At 40.4% G+C, this 20,072-nt stretch overlaps 2 protein-coding genes across 2 annotated transcripts; one reads left to right on the top strand and one right to left on the bottom strand.

Moving 5' to 3' along the window:
• Window positions 1-1,609: 1,609 nt before the first annotated feature.
• olfml3b (olfactomedin-like 3b) lies at window positions 1,610-8,825 on the bottom strand (the record flags this gene model as incomplete). Its single annotated transcript, XM_080548255.1, has 3 exons — window positions 1,610-2,397; window positions 7,069-7,354; window positions 8,727-8,825. 3 exons carry the CDS (start codon window positions 8,823-8,825, stop codon window positions 1,610-1,612), a joined length of 1,173 nt encoding a protein of 390 aa, XP_080404381.1.
• Window positions 8,826-15,594: 6,769 nt separating this feature from the next.
• Window positions 15,595-16,722, top strand: gpr25 (G protein-coupled receptor 25; the record flags this gene model as incomplete). Its single annotated transcript, XM_080548553.1, has 1 exon — window positions 15,595-16,722. The coding sequence occupies one exon, from the start codon at window positions 15,595-15,597 to the stop codon at window positions 16,720-16,722; it is 1,128 nt and encodes a 375-aa protein (XP_080404679.1).
• Between the last annotated feature and the right edge of the window lie 3,350 nt (window positions 16,723-20,072).

Raw genomic sequence — 20,072 nt, 5'->3', positions numbered from 1 at the left:
TATGAAACCAACTTTTTTCATCTTGATTTGTACATGAGATCCTGTACATTTAACTTGTTCATGATACTTTTGACGCCATGTGTAGTCTACCTTCTGTACATTGTGCCATTAGAGGTTGTCTCTGGGCAGTACTGTTAAAATTGCATTGTAGGGACATAAAATGGACAATGACATAACATGTCTAGAACACCCTTTGATACTGACGTCAATGACAGCACTGTATGTAGAATCACGTATAGTATTATCCACATGTTAAGCCCCTGAATTGACTATTATTTTGCAGGTTCAGTGACTGAAGCTACACCGCTTTATTGTTTTCCTGTTAGCTGTTAAGTGTTTGCCTATAGTCCCCCTTGCCTGTTTAGGCAATGTCTTGTACTTTGTTGAGGGACTTGGCTCCACCTTTTGCTTCATTAGTCCTGTGATAAGTGTTTGTTTCAAATGATGACTATCCTGTTTTTTCCAAGCGATTTAGAGTAACTTTCCACTTTTGTATTGAAAATGTGTATTTGTAACATAAGACATGCCCTGTGTTTCAAATAAGTGACAATAAAGTTGTTAATTCTGGTTCTCATAAGTAAATCCTGTAAATAATCACTGAGAACAAATATATATTCCATAGCACTTTCATGCAGGTAGGCTACCTTGTTTATTCGACATTATTTTATCAAAGACATACCCATACCCATGGAAAATAGGTAAAAGGATGTACAGTATGTCATCGCTAGACAAAGAAGTAATAGAAAAACAATCTTTCAGCTATTGTATATATACATGTATTGACTATCACAGGTGTTTTTCCAACAAACAAGAAGCACCTACAGTAAGTGCATTTACATCATTTCATGCTGTTGGAACTGAAGTTTTGCTAGTAAGTAATCAACACATTAAGGAGCATAAACACATAAAGCTTCAGCCGCACAGCTGCCACATCTACTAAAGCCCTAAAGCCAAAGATGAACAAACCAGGTCATTATGCATTTTCACCACATTGAATACATGTAGCCTACTTAAATGATACTTCCTCCAGGCAAAAGTAATCCACTGAACATGCCCATCTGGAAATTCACGTATGTATGTCCTACTTTTGAACTTGCATTGCATTTGTGACACGTTCTAATGCTTTTGTCTTCATATCGGAAATCAAAATGTTCGGACTTTACTTTTGAAACACGGAACTACGTTTCAACGTTGTTGAGAATCACAACACAAACTCGCTAGTCAAGCCAAAAATGCTGCAATAACGCAATAGATAGTGTGAGTAATGCCCACTGCTACCTAGTTAACTATAACACTACTTTACATTGTTAGCAGGCTCACAAAACAAGCTGTGTTAGTTGACTAGCGATGTGTTTGTCATTGATTTTCAACAACACGGAAATGTATTCAAATTTCCGTCAGAAAAGTCAGATGTTACATTGGATCCTGATATGAGGACCAAAGCATTAGAACGTGTAACAAATTATACTTCCTCTAGGCAAAAGTAATCCACTGAACATGCACATCTGGAAATGCACATGTTTATGTACTTTTGAACTCTCATTCCATTTAGTAAAATAAACAGGGGTGTAGTGGTGGTGAGGGGTACACTACAGGGGCTCATACAAACTCACACTTCCAGCTTCTTCTTCATGACCAGTTTGTAGAGGATCTGGTAGCCGTCGTCCCAGGCGTAGATGAGCTGCTCCAGAGGGTTGTACTTGAGGCTGGAGTGGGAGCCGTAGCGCTTGGGAAAGTACACGAGCGGCGCGTCGTCGTTGGTCACCATGTCGCTGACGTCGAACACGCACTGGACGCGGGAGCGGCTGGCCGTCGCGGTGTTGTACACCACGTACACGGTGCCGCAGATGACGAAGGCCGCCTCTGCGTCCTCCCGCGCGCACGGCGTGTCCCACATCTGCTCGATGTCCAGCGTGTCGGCGTCCATCTTGGCCAGGGAGATGTGCCTCTCGTTCTCCCGCGTGGCGTAGAGCGCCCACAAGCCCTCCTCGTCCGCCGCCAGGTCGATCATGGTCTCAGGGGTCAGGCCGTAGACGGGGACGTGACCCTGCCCGGGGAAGACGGCGCTGTCCGCCACGGTGTTGTTCTGCAGGTTGTACTTGATCACCCTGAGCTCGTCGGCGCCCTCCTTCAGGTAGTACGCGTGGTTGTTGTAGACAGTGTGGCCAGTCCCCCGCCAGGCAGAGGGCAGCCTCACGGTCCTGGCCTGCGACGTGCCCTGGACGCTGGTGAACTCGCGCACGGAGCCGAACTCGTAGACGGTGTCTTCCGCCGTCCCGTTGAAGACGTAGACTTTGCCCGAGCCGCTGCCCACGTCTTTGGTCCACATGCCCTTCGGACCTCCGACCCGCTTTAAAATCTTCATGGCTTTGATGCTGGAGATCATATCTCTGCAATCTGAAGAGGAGAAGGATCAGCTTTATAGGAGGTGGAGCAGAAAATGAAAGACTATGAAAGGCCTACTTGGTAGTTACAATACACACTGGACACTGCAGGCAGGCACAACGTAGGCCTGCACATCCGTATAGGACAGTACTTACAACTGTGATACCTGTGATTACAATGACATTTATGTCTCTTTTAAAGTACATATTTACATAGGCAGATGTAACATGTTTACCAATCCTTAGTTACATACTGTATACAGTGCCCATTATTGGTGAAGCATTTTTTCTTCTTTTTTTCTATACTCCAAGAGTTTGGGTTTGAAATCAAGCTATTACTATGAGGTTAGAGTATAGATTCTCAGCTTTTATTTGAGGATATTTCACCATTTGGAAATTACAACATGAGACAACATGAGCAACATAAGTATTATAATTCTCATTCACCCCTTGTCCTTGGACCAAAGTGATTGATCATGCCTTGTGATGTTTGTGTGCAAGTTTAATTTGGACAATGTTTATTAAACAAATGTCGGTTGGTGTAGTAACTGCCAAATACAGGTGAGTGGTGTTGATAGAAGTAAATTGTTACAAACTTAAACGCCTTATTCACCCAGTAATACCATATACCTGCCCAACACTTGTTATACAGTCCCCATATTTCATGGCACCAAAAGTATTGGGACAATTGGCTTGACAGGTGTTTCTGTTTAGTCAGGTGTGTTCCGTCACATGAATTTGTGCAGACATAACACATAAACTCATCCAGCCACTTACTGACTCACTCTCACCTTTTCACTCACTCACTCACCCATTCACTCACTCACCCATTCACTCACTCACCCATTCACTCGCTCACCCATTCACTCACTCACCCATTCACTCACTCACCCATTCACTCACTCACCCATTCACTCACTCACCCATTCACTCACTCACCCATTCACTCACTCACCCATTCACTCACTCAACCATTCACTCACTCACCCATTCACTCGCTCACCCATTCACTCACTCACCCATTCACTCACTCACCCATTCACTCACTCACCCATTCACTCACTCACCCATTCACTCGCTCACCCATTCACTCACTCACCCATTCACTCACTCACCCATTCACTCACTCACCCATTCACTCACTCACCCATTCACTCGCTCACCCATTCACTCACTCACCCATTCACTCACTCACCCATTCACTCGCTCACCCATTCACTCGCTCACCCATTCACTCACACAAAACAGGGAGTACCAGGGCATACTGAACATGCCTGAAGCACAGATTGGAGTAATTTAGTACATGTATTTGTTGTCCTTCTCATTCTGAAATAGAACACAAGGCCTCTCCTTATGAACGCAGAGCTCTTCTCCCTATGACAGCTCCTCAGGAGGAACAGAGGTGTAGAGTAATTGTTTTTATACAGAACTGTGATTTAGCAATCATATCTCTGGAGGAAACAAGAGAACATTGGAATTGCTAAAGTAATGTGCAAGCCTTGGCCAGAATTGGCAGCCTGGACAATGGAAAAGGCGGGGCAATGGATTTTGCAATAGAATTAGACCAACAGGTTAAGCTTTCCATATAAACACACTACATACTGATTATTCAAACAAACCAAAACGGGAAAAGCATAGGAGCTCCATCCCACAACGTCACTCTGAAGTTGTTGTTCATTTTTAGCAGGAGCTGATATTCAAAACTGTTGCAGTCTACTCTAGCTCGTTTTGCTTTGAAGACCAGACACAGAAACACAGTTGAAAGAAAGTTCACAGGCAGTAGAGGCAGGCAGACTGGTGTTTAGAGTTACAATAACAACGCTACCACACATCACAAAAACCACCACTACAACAACAGCAACAACACCACACATCATAAAAGCCAATACAATAACACGGCAAAATACATATTAACTTCTACTGAAAAGTCTGCTAAATGTGGCAACCTAGTTCAGTTGCATATCATATCAACGACACCTCAACAAATGAAATGCAAATTAAAGGAACATTTAAATATATATCTTGTTTCATCTATATTCTCCCGTCACCTGTTGTTCTTGTCCCCCCGGTTCGATTTGATTGTTACTCCCCTGGATAATATTTGGGAACGTAACATACATACCTCCACTCGCCGCCGTGACCACATCACCCCTGTCCTCCAAAACCTACACTGGCTCCCGGTCAAATATAGGATCCAATTCAAAATCCTACTCACCACTTGCAAAGCCGACCTCGTCCCCCTCCACACCCCCTCCCGTTGCCTCAGGTTTGAGGACCAAACCACCCTCAAGACCACCAGGACCAAGCTCCGGACCTGGGGTGATGGGGCCTTTTCAGCCGCAGCCCCGTCCCTCTGGAACGCCCTCCCCAACCACATCAGACAGGCCAACACCCTCCCAACATTTAAACAGGCCCTCAAAACCCACCTCTTCAAGCTCGCCTTCACCAGTTAACCCTCTCCCCCTCCCCTTCCCATGTGTCCCCAGCACTACCTCAATTAGGCCCCTATACTGTCTTCTATTTACCTTTTGTTTTTTTTATTATTACTACTCAATCTTTTCAGTTTGTAAACCGTCTTTGAGTGTCTAGAAAAGCGCTATATAAGTCTAATGTATTATTATTATTATTATTATTATTATTATTATCAGTATGAAGAGTGAGGAAATCCTCCCCAGCTTCCTGGATTCTAAATGACAGTACATTGTGGTTGCCGTGGTGATGGTGTTTTTGAACGCTGCTTGCTGGACCACAGAGAATGTCTGGAAGCCTCTGCAAGTGAAACTGATGACAAACTTGTCAACAGGCGCCAGGTTGCCACGTTTACTTCCTCTCACAGTCATTAGGTGTGATATATTTTCTTGCTTGCTTGGTGTAGGGGTAGGCTACATATATATATATATATGTTTATATGTTTATAAAAGTACACAGTTACATGCTAACTCCCCCCTGTCTATATACCCCCCTGTGAATAGGCCATATAGTGTATATAAGTATAGAAATACTCAATAGATATCTCAATAAATCATTTAAACATATCTACTCAGTTACAGTAAGGTGTAGTGTAATTCGTTACTTTCCACCTCTGTTGAGCACAAGCGAATGCCTCCAAACTCAATGTCACTCAGGGCCAAAAAGTGGAAGGTTCTTGACTGAACAAGTCAATCTTCAGATTTCAGTCCAATTCATCATACTTTCATTTCCAAGAAGATAAGATTCTAGGCAAAAAGACCTAAAAACACAACTCAACAACTGAAGGTAGCTTCACCGGAGAAGATACCCAGCATCTGGTGGGGTCAATGGGTCACAGACTTCAGGCAGTTATTGCATGCAAAGGATACCTGAACAAATGATAAACACGAGTGCTTAATTTGGACATTATATGATTCTGTCCCAATACTTTAGGTGCCATGAAATAGGGGAATATATTGTATGGTGAGACCAACATGTACACAAATACCCTCAAATAAAAGTTAATAATCACTACTTTAACCTCATAGTAATTGTTTAATTTAAACCTTTGGAGTATAGAACCAAAATAAGAAAACATTCTTCACTGTCCCAATAATTATGGAGTTCACTGTATTATTATAGTGTTGCATGATGTATTGGCATTGCATCTAATTTCTCAGCACATATGCACATATGCACATAGTATGGTGACCCACTTCCTTTATTGTGAAATACAACTGTAAACAACTGTTTCCTGAATTCGTGATAGATCTCATAGTGAGCATTCAGTTAACTGTTTGTTGCTTGATTGTTATGCTGCTTGCTGAGCATACTCAAAGAAACGATGTATTTCTCAATATGAATGTTATTATTAAATCCTCGAACCAAATGTTCTGGATATATGACATTACCACAACAATGAAAACCAGAAAGATTCTGCAATTAGATGTAGGCTATTGCAATAAGATGAATCATCAGTACAGCAGGCCTACAGTTTTGTTGAACATAATAATAGCTTATTATGCTAATAATATTACATTATGATGCTAATAGGCATATTAAGCTTGTGATCTTCTATATCCCCTCATTTGTTTCTAGACTTGTTAGTATAGTCAACTTTGTTCAAAGTGCAAAAATAATCTTTTTAACAGATGCACAACTTTTGACATGAAAACATGGCACAGGTTATAAATAACAGTTACAAAGTAACTGTAGACAAATGTGACAATATCTCTAGGATACATTTGGTCTACTGACTTGAAACAAAGAGTAAAATGTAGCAATCTAAATAGTAACATGCTAAGCTAATCATACTGTAGCAAACTAGATAGCTAAGCATTTGGCTAAGCATTTGTCTAGCTAAGACAACAATAAATTAAACTAGTTACTTTAGCTAAAGGTATTGGCCCCCAAATAATTTTACAACTTGTTTCGATAATATCTTCCGACGTTTCTATCGAAAGTTTGACTTTGTTTCAGGAGAGCATTGTGTCTTAGAGATACTGTCTGTCACATGTGTCTGACTACAGAAACACAATAATGATTTAAGTTTGATTTACAAGAGGTTCAAACCTTCGCCATGTTTTCAAAACTCACATCTGTTCATCATGAGGAGGTCATCATGAGGTCACATGGTCAGGTCAAAACCTGTGGGCTGAATATTGTCTGCTACAGTACATGCAGTGTGTCTGTTCTCCCCGTATGCCTTCAGATGTGAGATGTGTTTGGATCTTACCTGAGAGCTTTGCGTACTTGGCCTTGTTCCTCTCCTTCACCAACGTCACCTGCTGCTCTACCAGCTTGTCATCCACATCCACACAAGGCTGGGCCCCGTTCTGGGTTTCCAGGTAGTCCATCTCCCGTTCCACGCGGTCCACACGTGTCCCGACGGAGTCCAGGTCAATCCGCAGCGTCTCCTTGTTCTTGTCCAGGTTCTCCAGCTGGGCGACCATCTGCTGCTTGAACTCCCGCAGCTCGGTGGCGTAGCGGGTCGTCTGCTCGTGCCACACAGAGATGCGGCCCTAGTGGGGGAGGAGAGGAGAGTAGTGGGGGTAGTTAGAGTCTAAAATCAGAGCCCAGTTGATCAAAAACGTTGTTCAGAATGATCACAATTCATTTCTCTGATCCAGGATCAGATCGAGCTGGCTGGCTGATTTCCCCCTATAGGCTACGACTCAAAACCAGGCAGATAGATCTGATCCTGGATAGCAAAAAAGAATCGGGGTCATTCTGACCCAGATTAAAAGTTTAGAACAACTGGGCCCAGGAGCCTCAAACTCATAGGTACTGTAGTTGTATGCCTTTTGAACGATCGTTTCCCCAAATTTGATCATGAAATTTGAAACATGGTAACTTAGGCTAACACTGTATTGCTTCGCATTTTGGTTAGAAATTGAGGATTAGCTGATATAGCACTTATAGTGCCCAGTTAAACAGAACCAAAGTGTGGATTTAAGTCTGTCCTTGTCCATATTATCTGAAGCTATGCTTATGGAGACATCTTTTTTCTGATCTCTCATCCTGCTGGTTTCCTTTCAGTGCAGAGCTCAGTGAGTGCAGTAAAAAAAACAACAACACATAAACCATATCATTAGGGTTTGTTCGAGAGCCACTGGTGTAGACAAGTGCAGCACTGGAACGAAACAGCTCCCAACTTTACAGAGAGGGATATTCAGTGACAGCAACAGATTAATGTTGTTGATACAATAGATGTTTTTGTATATAAAACAACTCTTAGTTTAAGTCTTTAGTTAGTCATTACGTGAACAATTATTTCAATCAGACAGCAGGAAAAACTTGTGAAAGAGTCCCATTAAAGCAACATTAACACTGCTGGAATCCATAAACCTGCGTTGGCATGAGTTATGTCTTTTTATAGAATGACGCACAGGATGAAAAGCAGTGGTTTGCCGAGAACAGTCTCATGAAAGGATTTAGGAGGAAATACTCCTCAGTCATCAATCGGCTCTCAGGGAGACAGAAAAAAGTTTTTCCATATGAATAAGACTACGATAGAGCAAGAGAGAGAGAGAGAGAAGGGAATGGGATATAGACATAGCAGGAGTACTGTGAAAAGCTGCCCAGTAAATCAAGATATTAGCTAATATACAACCAAACACACAAACAATCCATTAATCTCAGAATCCCTTGCATTTAACAACATTATATTTGTGAATCACATTTCTGAAAAGGTAACCCCTACCCCCCACCCCCTAACTTCTGTTTTTCTATTTGAAATCAAATTAACAAAGAAAGCATAGAATCTACACATTCACTCCGTTTCCCCCACATCTGCATTCCATTGAAGGTTCCCCCAAGATCCCCTGAGAGTTTCCGTTCAGAGGCATTCTGGAGCCCAAGGTCTGTCTGGTAAGGAAAAGGACACTCTCTTACCTCGATGGCAAGCAGCCTCTGCTCTAGGTAATCCATCAGGGCTTGGTGCTGGGCACTGGCAAGGCAGGTCAAAGTGACCAGGATGAAAAAAGCCCTCATTTTGTTTGTGGACAGACACTCTTGCCCTGTGTGTGTCGACAGGAGGCGAGAGTGTATGAGGAGGAGCCTGTTACCTACGGAGTCCCCAACTTTTTTACTGGAATGTATCAGTTAATGCCCAGGGAGGAGCTATGAACGTCTGGAACACCGCTGGAAACACACACACACACAGACACACACACACACGCACACTCACACACACATACACACAGACACTCACACACACACATACACACACAAACTTTTGTTTGGACTCCCTCCAAACACAATCAGTTTTGTCCCCTGATTACTGTACTAAGTACCACCACATTAGATGTTTTTATCAAGAACAAAACTTGTTAGTAGAAGACGTGTGTCACACAGGATTGAAAACCTATGCAATGAACAGTGTTACTCCTGTTTGTATCAGATTTAGTTTCAAGTGTCTCTTGAAGAGTTAGCTTTAATGCAGGAGCAGACACTGAAGCAACACTGAGGGGAAAAGAAAGCTTTTTTGTCAAATGAAAAGATTCTGTCTCCCTTTCATGTTTTCTTTGGAAGCCTGAACTCTCTTACATAAGCAGCACTCAGGACTCAAGTTAACAAAAAAAAAACTTGCTCCAAGACTTTGAGATTTCTGTGATTTATTGGTTGCACTTTAACTGTTTGTATGAATCGCATCTCTGACAAAGAGATGTTTGTCCTCTGAGTACTGTCATAGAAAAGGAAGCCATCATGTTATCACATAATATATGTGAGAACAAAGTTCTTCATTCTTCAAGTTGCAATATGACTGTTTTGATGAACTGACACTTATCTGATTGCAGTGTGTGTTAGTGTTTACTTTGTACAGTATGCGCAAGTGTGTGCGCAAGTGTGTGCGCACGCGTGCGTACGTGATCGGGCAAGAACTTGTGTGTGATGTAACACTTTGAACATACAGTTGGATGCACAAAACAATCAATCAATCTCATACACCACATTTTGATGAAACTTGGATGAAAGAGGAATCTTGCCACAGAGATTGTTTAGGAGTTTTGAGGTGACGTCGATTCATGATTAAAAACATGATAGGGTGCAATGTGGAGAGCTAGGAGCCTAATGCAAAGCCTATAGCCTAACAAATTTAGGAATAGCATTTGGACAAATCAACTTAAAGCTATAAGAAGCAAGACTATTGAATCAAATAAGCAGTACACATTCTGGTAACTTTGAACTATTTGCCTACGAATGCAGCTGTAGGAATGTGGCCTAATGCCGTAGGCCTATAGCCACATTTCTAAACAAAGTTTGGAAATTATATTTTGTGATTGAAATCTTTTACACAGCATAATGTAATACTGAAACTTGGCCTATATCAACACGAAATCCAGAGTTGTGTAACCTAGGTGTTGTGGTCAGAGCTAAGGAACGACTCACGGAGTTCCCCAAGTAGTGAGAGGATAGTGGGTTGGAGAGGTGATCAGAAGGCCATGAGTTCAAATCCCACCTGGGAACACCACCACTCTTGTGAGTTGTAAGTGCCTTACACCCTTGTGTGCCCTAAGTTACTACAGGGAGACGGTCCCTCTAATTGTAAGTCGTTTTTATTAAAAGCATCTGCTAATGGTATAAATGTAAATGAACCCAAGAGGGTCACTGGGCAATACAAGATATAGGTAGCGCTCAGTACTAGTGATCATAGTCAAGTAAAAAATACTTTGTATTTTGGCCTCCCTCAATGGACTCCACAGATTGACTCCGTCTTTGTGTCAGGAGGCCGTCTCACAGGCTGTGGCTCTCTGACTGTCCCGATAGAAATGGAGATTCTGTAATTGCTGATGACAAGCACGGTTTCGGTCGACCAGACAGGTGCCTCCACTCAGTCCAACTGTATAAGAGAACGTCACAGGTGCCCCCTCCTTAAATAGCTACCACAGATTTAGAACGCCCACTGTTAATTAGTATTGCTTGATTAGCATCAATCGCAACGGCTTTCAATAGACAGTAACTGGGTAAATGTTTTTATACGGTGCCTTTTCCGTCCCCAGTACTAAATCATGTTGTATTTTGTCTAAATTTGGACAAATACTAATTCCATTAGGTTTTTCATGTATAGTCAATTGTTATTTATTATGAATACAATGATATGGGCTTCTAAGTTGTTGTTTTCTACATTTTAAAAGCTTTGGTTAAAAATGTAAATTTGATTTTGCATGGGATTTGGGATGTCCCCAGTGTTGTTCATTCACCTTCAATCCAAAGAATAACTATTAAAAACATATACATTTCCAAATATGTTATTATTATTTCATTTTCCTGATCAATATCTATTGAAATCAAATATAGTTTTTATCCTTTTTTTTTTTTTTTTGTACAAAAAATTCAGGTTTTGCTTACAATATTGCTTGTCCCTGCGATCACTGTCCACCCTGTTATGCTGTGTTAATGTCCCTTTTAAAAGAAAACCATATTTCTCAATCACATCACTCTCATGAGGTGACATCACATCAGTGGAGGGGATTTCAAATGTGGTAAGCTGTGTGATTTTCTACCTCTTTTACCATCTAATTTTTATGTTTTTATCCAGTGAGTTTAATGTGGTTGACCATAACGTGTCCACCCTGTTATGCCTAAATATTGAGGAGATCAATCAAATTGAATAATTTCAAAAAAAGTATTTAGTGCAAATTAGATTCCTCATCAAGTATTCATGGTCATTCTAGGCATTATGCTAACACAGGCAGGCTAAAGGCTAACTTTAACTCAAAATGTCCACCCTGTTAGTGTCCACCCTGTTATGTGTCCACTCTGTTCTGGAGACACTCGCCCTATTCAACTACAGAGGGTATTCTAAATTTTAAAAAATGTAGGTGCCTGAGCTCGACCACTATGTTTTTCAGCAAGCTAGATATGTCCTTTATATAATAGAACATTCAAATATAGATAAATCAACAATTTATTTTTCACAAGTTATGAAGTCCAAATGGCACCGTATTTAAAAAATGACCCACCTAGACTCCCAACTAGACTAGTTATAACAAGACTAGACTATAACTAGACTAGTTATAAATATTTGGGTAAAATTACATTGGTTGGACACGGTTAATCATTACAATTTTGTGCAGCCTTTGTGCATGCATTAATTTCATAATTAACTTGAAATTATTTGCCATCAAATGATGCCCTTTGCTAAATCAGGATGTATAGCCTGTCACATATAAGTGAATTATTTATTATGCATAGTCATAGTCATCAATAAATTCAATAAATCATCATTACATTTTTATTGGCTCATATACTGTCATCTTACATACGTGATCGACTATTATTGACAATATACAAAAGAATAATCCATGTAGCCTGTACTGGCCTACTGCACACAGAATGTGATTTTATATACTTAAGCGTTCAATTGTTGTGGCACTGGATGGATGGGAAGCCAGCCTGATACTGGCTCCCCATTCCTCCTCATTCTCCTGGATTTAACAGCAGCTTTTGACACCGTGGACCACAACATCCTCCTTCACCGTCTGCACTCCACCATTGGCCTCTCTGACACTGTCCACAACTGGTTCACCTCATACCACACTGGCAGAACTGAGCACGTCACCCTGGGAAAGGCAAAATCCCACACCCACAACGTCACCTGCGGTGTCCCCCAAGGCTCGGTGCTGGGCCCCAGGGGCGCCGCTAGAGATTCTGGGCCCCATGACAGAATAACATTTTGGGCCCCCCCACCTAAACCACCCATCAACCTAAACCCAGTTGAAGTTGATGAACTATTGATGCACTGCAAGAAATCCAATGATGGACATCTTTTGTAAATGTAATTTAAAATTACAGTTAATACAGGAATCAACAATTCAGCAAAGAAATCTCAACATTCTTTAACTTATTAAATTAAGACTTGAACAACACAAGGACAAAAGTATAATTAAATGAAGATTGGAACCCAATTATAAAAGTATAAATCTATAATAAAAAATAAAAATATAATTTGAATGGGGTGGTATTGTGTCTAAATAAATGTAGATCTTGTAAAGATCAGTTGGCCATAATACTGTCAGGATTAGATCAATGAAGAATTACAGCAGAGAGATATTTACTGACTCAGCATTGCTTGTTTCACAAAAAGACAAACGTGTCTTATACAAGAGGGAGCAACACAGACATGGTGCCAGCGAAATTGAATGTGAAATGGGAAGATTTTAATTTTTACACTGCGGCAGTACTGTGGAATAGTATACCTGGAGAGCTAAAAACTATATCTAGCCTAATGCACAACGATTCAAGATAGGAGTAAAGAGATCAAATCAAATCAAAGCTAAACGCTGGGCCTTCTTAGTAGCAAAATCTTTAATAAGATCCTTAAAATCTAGTGATGAAGCCAACTTGCTGTGCTGCTGTCATTGTCCTTTGTTACTTCTTGCTCTTCTTCTTCTGCCTCTTTACCTCTTAATTTGTAAACATTTTATTCATTTTATCCAAACAATTACGAATTACAGGGACATTCCCCCTGGAGTAACTGAAGGCTAAGTGCCTTACTCAAGGGCACACTAGTAGTGGTGTGGTTTCAGGCGGGATTTGAACTCGCAACCTTCCGATCACAAGTCCAACTCACTATCCACTACTAGACCACCACTACCCCCCCACCTCTGCTCTCCTCTCTGGCTGCCTTGCTTGAAGAGGGCCCTGGCATGGAGTATCCATAGGTACATAATTCATAATATGTCCTATAATAGTATTAACATAATAACACATACATTACACCAGATTAGCTAACTTAAATGTTATCTAGCTAGCTAACAATATTATTAAGATGCCAGTGTGGTCAATGTTATTGCAATTACTGGAAGAACTATTAACTAAATATGAATATTAGCTAAAGTTGTATTCAATGCTTGCATGGTAATGCAGCATACATTAAAATATTCTAAATATGTTTGTTAACCCCAAACTCCTACTGCTCACCCCCTTCTCCTTCAACTGGGAGGTGCATCTGTGCATGACGTCATTAGCATGTAACATTATACTAGCTAGCTAGCTATAATAGCAAGAGTGCATAGCTGCTGGATACAAATTCACTGAGCTCTAATAACCTATATTTGGACCAAAATTGCCCTCATCTCATACATTTAACTGAAATTATACTGACAGTGCACTGTAAGTTAACTATACTTGAAGTTAATGTTAATTAGCTATCCACTTGTTAAGCCTGACGTCAAAAGTGACGTTTAGCCATTTCCGAGTCCAAACCAGAAATTCTCCGCACCAGAATACCTCTGAACTACAACGGTAGAATGACAGTTTAATAGTTTTTTAGACTCGGATCTATTCATACAACAAGGGACACAGCACTTTCCCGTTTTCTCCATATTGTCAGGGTATTTGAGCCCCGGAAAAGCGCTATATAAATATAATTAATTATTATTATTATTTCTCCATTTCGAAGACAGCACCTCAGCCAACGTTGGGTCCCGGAAACACGTCACGACTTAACAAGCGGATAGCGAGCTAACTAGATCATCCACGCAGTGATTAGATCACTAAACCACTGTTTTTAGTGATTTTTTTACTTTTCTCTTTTGAGACCCTGACTTTGGCTTTGCCTTTCACGACATCGTCCACGCACGCACACGTACATTTGATGCATTTCCAATCTGGCTGTCCTCCATCTGTCCCACACACATACTACAGCAGGACGTGTTGGTCATGGAAACCTTGTCAGAATATTTGCGGTAACGTTCCTCTCGTCTAGCAGCTCGCGCGCGGTGGACTGAACCATGCAATGACTAAATAGAGGGGTAAATAATAAGGCTTAATTTTGTTAAACATAGAGAAACAAAACTCCAGTTTGTTTCTTTTGTGACTTTTTTTATTACATAGAATTATAATTTGAATTCGGCTACATTAACGTCCTTATGATAATAATAATAATAATAATAATATTTATAAATATAATATATAAAAAAAAAATGAAAAAAAAAAAGATTCTCATGGGCCCCTGTCAGTGCTGGGCCCTTAGAATCGTCCTAACTTACCACCCCCTTAGCGGCGCCCCTACTGGGCCCCACCCTGTTCAAACTATACATGCTCCCCCTTGACCGTGTCATCCGCAGGCATGGAATGTCATTCCATTGCTATGCGGATGACACACAGCTCTATCTGTTGATACTGTTTCCATACCAACACACCGTGAGCAGCTTTTGCTAACTCCTGGTTCGCGACCACCAGACCCGTTCTCTTCTTGACGTCAAATCCGCAATGTATTGTTGCTATATTAGTTTTTGATAAATGTAATTCAACTCGCGAAAATAGAAGTGTATAATTTATTTTGTATATATACACATTTGCATAGAGGTCGTTTATTAAATACTATCAATCTACGTTGATAGATTTGTGGAAGTATATTGTGCCATCTTGCCTTTAAGAAATGTGATTAGATACTGACATGTACTTCGATTTTGGTCAAAATAAATATTATTAAATTATTAATACTTTTGATAACGGTCTGACAGAAATGACAAGCCAGTCCCGAATGACGAAAATAGTCTAATGGTGATGTACTTCTTGTCATTATTATACTAGTGCCAACTGCCAAGATAGAGCATAAGATCAGAAGATAAGATCAAGAGAAGAGAAGATCAAGAGAAAATAAGCACTGAGTATGTGAAAAGAGAACAGGTCCTGTCTGTGGTTTTCATGCATGTGACGCAGTGCAGAAGTATGTCTAAAGTATTGAGTTCACCAGTCAGTCGCACGAGACCGAGCAGCGGAGAGACCGTTCTCTTTTATTTTTGATCTCAGAATGGAGACGTATTATGACTATGATGCTTTCTATGATAATGAGACTGGCTTTTCTGACAATGAAACCTATGATTTAAACGACCTTTTGGACTGCCTCAACTCAAGCCTTCCCTTTTCTCATATCTATCTGCCCATACTGTATTTCCTCATGTTCTTCACAGGCTTTCTAGGAAACCTCTTTGTGATTACAGTTATGGGCAGCAGGGGCAACAAGAGAGGCCGGCTGGTGGACACATTCGTGGTGAACCTGGCACTGGCTGACCTGGTGTTTGTCTTGACCCTTCCTCTCTGGGCTGTCTCTGCTGGTCAGGAGGGTCAGTGGAACTTCGGGGACCTCTTGTGTAAGCTGAGCAGCTACATCATCGCCGTCAACCGCTTCTCCAACATCTTCTTCCTCACCTGCATGAGTGTGGACCGCTACCTGGCTGTGGTGAGGCTCATGGACTCCCGGCCCCTCAGGAGCACCCACTGTGTGCGTCTCACCTGCGCCGTGGTATGGCTGCTCTCCCTCGCTCTGGGCATCCCGTCCCTGGTGTATCGTAGTGTGGACACTGATGGTAACAAACCCTTGTGTCTGGAGGATGAAGAGTCACCCCTCTTCCTGAGCCTGAGCCTGACCACGGTCTTTCTCACCTTCGCTCTGCCGGTGCTGATCATCCTCGTCTGCTACGGGTCTATCCTCACCCGCCTCCGCCGCCACTGCATCGCCACGGGTAACCCCCGTGCTGAGGCCCGACGCCGACACTCCTTAAAGATGGTCTTTACCATTATCGTGGCCTTTTTGGTGTCTTGGCTCCCCTACAACGTCTTTAGGACCATCCTCGTCACTGCCAAGCTCTCTGGGGCTTATCTAGGATGTTCCCACCGATCACTTCTGCATCGTGGCCTCGTCCTCTCCTGTTGCCTGGCGTTCCTCAACAGCTGTGTGAACCCTGCCATCTACTTTTTTCTCGACCACCATTTCAAACGGCAGGCAAAGAATCTGTGCCTGACCTGCGTGGGCAAGGGTGGGTTGCATCGGGGCGATGCCTCGTCAACAACCTCGTGGTCGAACAAAGCCACCTCAGAGAGCTTTGGAACAACGACCTTGAGAGGGCATCTCCCATCGTTTGACCAGAACATCTTGTGAGTTTAGAATTATAAGGTTCTATCTCCGTTTAGGGTAGTTCAGAGATATTGAGCGTCAACATTTTTACATTCCATTATGTTTTGTGAGATGGAACCTTTGTATTTTATGAATTACTAACTCAAAAATTTAAACATTTTAAAAATAACACCACACAGGCATTAATAAACACCGAATGGATCAGATTATGTAAAAAAATCAATTTTGACAAAAATGGAGATAGAACCTTATAATTCTAACGTCACGATCTGATGACAGGGTCACACATCTTTTATTGTGCAAATTTAAAGGGAGTCATTAATTGTGTACTATGTGTTAAAGTATACGATTTACTGTGTTATGATTTCAGCTTTGCAGGGAAGGAAAGCACTCAAAAGATGTGTTGATATATGATAATATTTTTTTTTTTTTTTTTTTACAGTATGGACAGTTCAATCATCTTTCCTTATGAAAGATGACATGAAATAAAACATTTGTAAATAGTCGAAATAATGTCAATGCATGCTAAAATTTATTTTGATTTTAGTCGATTAATACATTTGATTCCTTTCTGTCATTGTAATTATTTGGGGAAAATCATACTTGTGTTATATTAAAGATGATTTTCCTGTTCATAGGGTAGGCCAATGATGAAAGCATTATTAGGATTCTGTTTTAATTAAGCATTAAAAATGTATTTCTAATTGGGTTTTTACATTGTGTAATAAATTAAGTGGTGATTAAATTAAGTTTTTCTTTTTAAAGCAGTCATATTAAAACAAATTATAATAATCTTTGTATAGTGTTACAGTTGATATTTACCTGAAATATATTCAAATGAGGATACTACAAAATTGAAATGATAATTTGCACAAATAATTGGAATATCTTTGAGTTCTATCACCTAGATTAGATTTTGCTTTAATGATAGATAACATTTACAGTTTTTAAGCGAATCAAGAGAATCATCTACACATGTCATCAGTCATCATAAGAAAACAAGATATGCAAGGCCCAGCTGCCATTGGCAGTCACAATGCTTTGGGGCAAATTATTATTAACAGTACATGAAATGTACAGAGGGGTATTGGGGAGTAAATACACACATTTAAATGCAGTTAAATATTATAGCTCCTAATATACAGTAGTTCTCATATCTTGTGTTTTATCTTAATTTTACAGTTATGATTTTCATGAATCATGAGTATGATATTCTGTAAGCTGTTCAAGCTACAGCACTTTGAAGTTAAAGTTAAAGTTACTACTCAGTTAAAGTTAAAGTTAAAACACTACTTTGTAACACACACAAAAACTTACCAACTCAAATAGATTCACTAGTTCAATGGTTTCCCCTGCATCTTCTAATATAGGACAACATCGTAGCAAACTGCTACATTTGCAGGTTATAGTGTGATTGATAAAGCAGATACTCCAATGAAATATGGTGAATGAGATGATCTGAGCATTTTCACACAATGACTTACACGAGAGTTCAAATGTTCATCCATGCCCACATCATGTTCAGTTGTTTTTGCACTATGAATCATCCAGCTTCAAAAGGGCTTGAGAAACATGGGTCAGGTGCCAGTCTGTGGGAACTGAAAGTACACTGCACTTTATCAAGATCCCTTTTAGATTTGTGTGAAAAACAGGACTCATGTTGACAATGACAGGTGGTCAATCATGCTCAAGTTGTTTATCTATAGGCCTACAGTTTAATTTAACTACAAAGCAATGATATGCATTAAAATGATTTCAAAACAATGAATTTCTATAGAAAAGAAGAGAGAGAAGATTCAAGTCATTTATTTTCTTTCCTTTTTTCTTTTTACCTCATTGAGATTAACGTGGATTAGTACAAATGAGTAAATTCAATTAACTTGTATATAGTGTGGGGGAAAGACATGAGAAAGAAGAGAGTTATCTTTGAGATTGTATTCCATGTCAAATGCCAAAAGCTCTCTGAGAACGTTTGGCTATGAGGGTTGAGGGATTTCCAAGATGAATAATAAAAAAAGGGGCATTTAATAATTGCCCAGATACATAACAAAATGAATCTCATCACAAAAAAGTAGATGTAAACATTTTTAACTAGATATTACTTTTGCAAGAGTGTGAGGAGACACAGAAATGTCTTGTTAAAAAAACTGATTGGCAAGTCTCAACAGTGAGGCTCTCAATCTCAGACCACACGAATTGAGAGGCACGACCTCCTTTAATCTGACTGCCATCCACCGCTGTGGGTTATACGCATCAGTCAGTTTCCCTTGATGCGAGTGATGAGAAAAACACACTGTACTTTTCTCATGGCCTTATCTATGACCTGCTGGCACTGCTGGGCCGGGTACCTTCTCCATGACTGATTGTGAAACTTGTCTGTGATAACTGTAAACCTTCTCAAGGTTGGCATTCTGAAAATTACTAAACAAACCGCCAGGGTCACTGGTAGGTAAACCCTCTGCTCATCAATATAACGAGTACCATGAACACCTGATGGATAACCGGACAATCTAGACAAATTGATGGCAGCTACTAGATTGAAATCAAGTGTAATACTGAAACACAACTGTGTACATTTCAAACCTGCAAACTGTGACACTTTAAATTAATGTGCAATAACACTATGTGCAATATGACAACCCTGGGGTACATAAGGTTCAAAGAATAGGAAATGTTAGAATAGGTATAGCATAGCATAGAGTACAGCACAGTGTTTTATTTGTATAGTATAGTATAGTGGATAGTGTACATAGCCTTTATTTATGTAAACCAGCTCTTTTCCCTTCTTGTTTTTAGTATTTTTTTCCTAGCACCAGGGGAGCCCCCCCTCCCAAATGTCGTTGTTTGGTACCTGTACTATATCAATGACAATAAAGACCATTCATTCATTCATTCATTCATTCATTCATTCATTCATTCATTCATTCATTCATTCATTCATTCATTCATTCATTCATTCATTCATTCATTCATATGTCAATTGAATACATAATGTGTAGAACTCCAAACACATTTAGCATCAGGGCTTGATATAACAAAGAATAAATGCATATTCTTTATTGCAAAGCAGTGCAGTATTTTTACAGTGCTTCACATTTGTGGTCAGAGCAGTTGAATAGAGGCTGTGCAATGTGCATACTCTAACGAAGTGGAGAAGATGTGCAACATTCTGCCAGAACTGCCACTCTGAAGTGATCACATGGTTGGCTGTGGCTTGGTTACCTCTCACACACCACAAAGCACATACAGTTCATTATGTAGCTAGAATCGGAAGACAAAACATTAAAACAACCAAATGAATATGTTAGGCTGATTCATTGTTTCATTCAAACCGTTATTATGTGCCACTGATTATTTTGTGGTTCAGACATTTT

Source organism: Nansenia antarctica (genome assembly GCF_963989245.1).
Source record: "Nansenia antarctica genome assembly, chromosome: 18".
Classification (NCBI taxonomy): Eukaryota; Metazoa; Chordata; class Actinopteri; order Argentiniformes; family Microstomatidae; genus Nansenia; species Nansenia antarctica.
This window is presented reverse-complemented; position numbering and strand designations above follow the sequence as displayed.